Here is a 3669-nt window from a genome sequence, read left to right as displayed (position 1 = left end):
CATATAGTTCTAGCCCTGGGCGTAGGAGATCCGATCGGAGATGTGATTGGTGAAATGTAAAGAGGTGAAGTTGTGACATGGTGATGATGTGATAATGTGAAAGGTAGTGGTGTCACGTGACCGGTTCGGGTATGGGACATAGCCGAAGGAAAACCGAGGAAAGAAAAATGATTCGTGTTAGGAATTCGTGACAGTAATGGATCAAAGCAGTGAAGTCGGAAATGAATTAAGAATGGACGAATCAGTAAGCATAGCGGAATAGGACATAACCGGTAACTGGAGCAATAGCTAATCTAAAAGGAGTTAGGGGTGAGTGCGGAGATGAAGGTGGAGTGCTGGGTGGAATAGCAAGATGGAGGACCGGACTTTAATGAAGTAGATCAGGAATTCCGGATCCGGAGGTACGGGATATGACAAAGATAGATTCTCTAACTTGAATATACTTGGTTCTCATCTTGTACTTGTATTTGGGTCTGAACTTCTCTTACCTAAGAGAACTCCCTCAGTGCAAAGGACCATATTCTCTTGAGACTGATACTCTTGAGTTGAACTCCATTCTCTTGGATTGTATCCTCGAGAAATCTCCAATCAACTCTATGCAAGTAAGGGCCTCAAACCTTACTCAGACCAAGCACAGGCAAGCTCCTTGCTGGGCTAGTGCTGAAAGCCACACTATGAATACCCCTTGCTGGGTTTAGTGCCACCAGATCTCATCTGAGAGGTTTCATGTAACAGACAGCTTCTTAGAGAGAGGTGGAGAATTTGGTGCAGGACAACTGACTATATCTCCGGCTTACTTTATGCAATGACAAGAGGTTATTTCTTTGTGAATACTTTGTTCACTTCAAAATTCTGACCACTTTGATCTATTCAGAGAATTCAAGATCCGCTGGTGACATCAGCATCCTACTCTGCCAAGGAAGTCCAAGATTTGCTAGATGTGATGTCCAGTACTGAATTCTTCTGGAATGCTGTCACTGGAGCTATTGCTCCTCATCTATTTGAGGCAGGGTCTGCTGCAATCTCTGAGGTACATGGGAAAACTTGTGCTTTACCAAAACCGGTTCCTGTATCTCAATGGCCATCCGGTTTTTCTGGATTGGATGTCATTGGTAATTGCCTCACTCTACCCCATCGAGACCCTGGTGGTGCTCAATCCCATTATGATATGCTTGTGAGTTTGGGTATTGGGCATGATGCCATTTTTTCCATCAAAGATCTTGAAGCCAACCTAGATTATTTCCCTGGTGCAATGTGTTTTATTTGTGGCAAGGTGTGAACTTAAAGAATTTCTTGCATACTCAGAAAAAATAGCTGATATTTCTCAAGGTTTTGGAGCACTCAGTTGGTCCCTGGAAAAAGGGTGAACACTTTGTTCTAGCTCACTTTATCAAGGATAAGGTACATGATAGGGTAGGTGTGACTAGGCCTCCTTTTCCTGTTCAGGGAGATTTTTTACACTTAGTGGATAGGCCAAAGAAGCAGTTGAGGAAGAAATAGTGGTACCTGATAGTATTATAAAATGGTCTAGATTTTTTACACTTCTTCATAATGGTACCTGCTAGTATTCCAGAAAAGGTATTATTGGGAAGTGAAAGGCTATACATCTAGATCTTGTTGAGATCCATGACTTAGTTGGGTGACTGGTAGTCAGTAGTAGCTTTTTCTCGCTCTATTCTCTCATGATGCACCAGAAAAATACTTGCCTCAAGTCATTTTCTTTCTCTTACAAAGACAGAGGGCAGTTGTCCCAAAACAAGAACCCAGAAGACCATCTGGATGGAGACCTGTGCTGATCCCTTGTTTGAGCCTTCAGAGGGGGCTTCAAATTCTGCTAGTCCACACAAACTCTATTCTCAACGGCCAGAAGTCATTCGGGATGAATGGGATAGAGAAATTGATGGTGATTTTGCTCCATATGTAGAGAATAAAAGGTGAAAAATTAAGGCATGTCTATCATGCAAAATCTAACACGAACAAAATTCCACTAACTGGAATACAAGACTCAGAATGACTTCATTGAAGAATACCTATCTCTCCATGACTTCTTCCTAGACATCATCCTCGAGTCTGAGAATTTCACTGATGGAGGAATCCATGAGAGTTGCCAGAGTGCAGAAGGGATGTTCTGGTGCTTGAATTGCAGTGGAACACATGCATGGTGTAATATATGCCTAGTCCAAGCTCATCAGTCCCTGCCTTCCATAAGGTGCAACAGTGGAATGGAAAATGCTTTGACAATGCATCACTCTTAAAGCTTGGTTATATCTGGCATATAGGCCATGGTGGTCAGCCATATCCACAGTTTCAAGTCTTGCAGGAATGGGAGGAAGTCAATGAGGATATAGACATGGATGATGGTGCCAGAGTTGAGATCATCAAAGCAACTGTTCCAGGGGCAACTTCTATGACCATCATGCATTCCACAGGCATATTCACCCATAACATATTCTGGTGTCTATGCCATGGATCTGAACCTCAGCAGCATGTGCAGCTGCTTAATGCAAGATTGTTTCCAGCCAGTATAACATGTCCTTGAACTGCTTTCACCTTTGAAGTCCTTGATTATTTCCTCATTGATGCACTTGAATGAAAGATTTCAGTCATGAGCTTCTTTCAAAAGCTTTGTTGTCTCACAAATAATGCTTCTCCAGACCCCATTCCAGTGGGTAATCATTTTTGACAAGATCATCTATTTTATTCACCAATCCCTCAGAATCGGTATCATGAACTCATGAGGACATTGTCATATACCTGATCCGACTGCTCCGACAATATTGATATCCACTCCGCCCAAACTTACACTCCCCCCGCTTTCCCATCACCTCCACTCCATCCGCCCTCCACTTGATTCAGTTGGCTCCCACATCGGCTCCTGTGCTCCCGCTTGACCGCCTCATCGGTTACCTTCCATATTGTCTCCGCTCCACTGGAACCTGTTTCCCCATTTAGGTATATACTTTCCCCATTGACACATGAAACTTACTTTGTGGATCACCAGTACTTCCTATAACTGCTCGACTAACTGATTCAACGCGTACATATTGATATCTGCCCCGACTTATGTTTTCACCTGTTATATCCTGTACCTCCAGACCCGGAACTCCAGATTCTCCCCTATGAAAGTCCAGGTCTTTATCCTTTTCTCTGTCCTGTTGTCCACCCAGCACTCTGCCTTCATCTCCGTACTCACATCTATCTCCTTTTAGAATATTGCTCTCCAGTTACCGGTTGTACACCTTTCCATTTTGCTTACTGATCCATCTGTCTTCACTTCATTTCCGACTTCATTTCTTCGATCCATTGTATACTTACTAATAGACTTTCCACATGCTTCGGGCATAGCTTTGACTTTGCTGACTGATTACTTACATGACATCTACAGTATATAAACTCCTGTAATACTCTGGTAGCTCCTCAGTTTGAATATCATCTTAGTTCTGCTCATTCCTGCTTCTCTGGATTTGAGTCTGATCTCCTGTCCACCTCCAAGTCTTAGGGTTAATCCTTAAGACTATATCTCTGGCTCTACCTTATGATAGTCTATCTCTGTTCTGTTTCTACTCCAGCCTTGTCCAAAGTAGTCTTACTCTATTTGCTCCTAGCCTTCCGGAGTTCCACTGAACTCCCCCTGTGTCTGACCTCTGGACTTCCCTTCTGCCTCTTGGA

The 3669-nt window shown here is 43.2% G+C and overlaps 1 protein-coding gene across 1 annotated transcript; it reads left to right on the top strand.

Moving 5' to 3' along the window:
- Positions 1-880: 880 nt before the first annotated feature.
- EDB91DRAFT_1064942 (uncharacterized protein) lies at positions 881-1500 on the top strand (the record flags this gene model as incomplete). The annotated part of the gene is made up of 2 exons (XM_041314760.1): positions 881-1273; positions 1330-1500. Coding segments are annotated over 2 exons (564 nt in total), but the record flags the coding sequence as incomplete, so codon positions are not given.
- Between the last annotated feature and the right edge of the window lie 2169 nt (positions 1501-3669).

Source organism: Suillus paluster, assembly GCF_016628075.1.
Source record: "Suillus paluster strain FC165 chromosome Unknown EDB91scaffold_246, whole genome shotgun sequence".
Classification (NCBI taxonomy): Eukaryota; Fungi; Basidiomycota; class Agaricomycetes; order Boletales; family Suillaceae; genus Suillus; species Suillus paluster.
The sequence above is the reverse complement of the archived record's forward strand: the minus strand, read 5'-3'. Positions and strand labels throughout refer to the sequence as shown.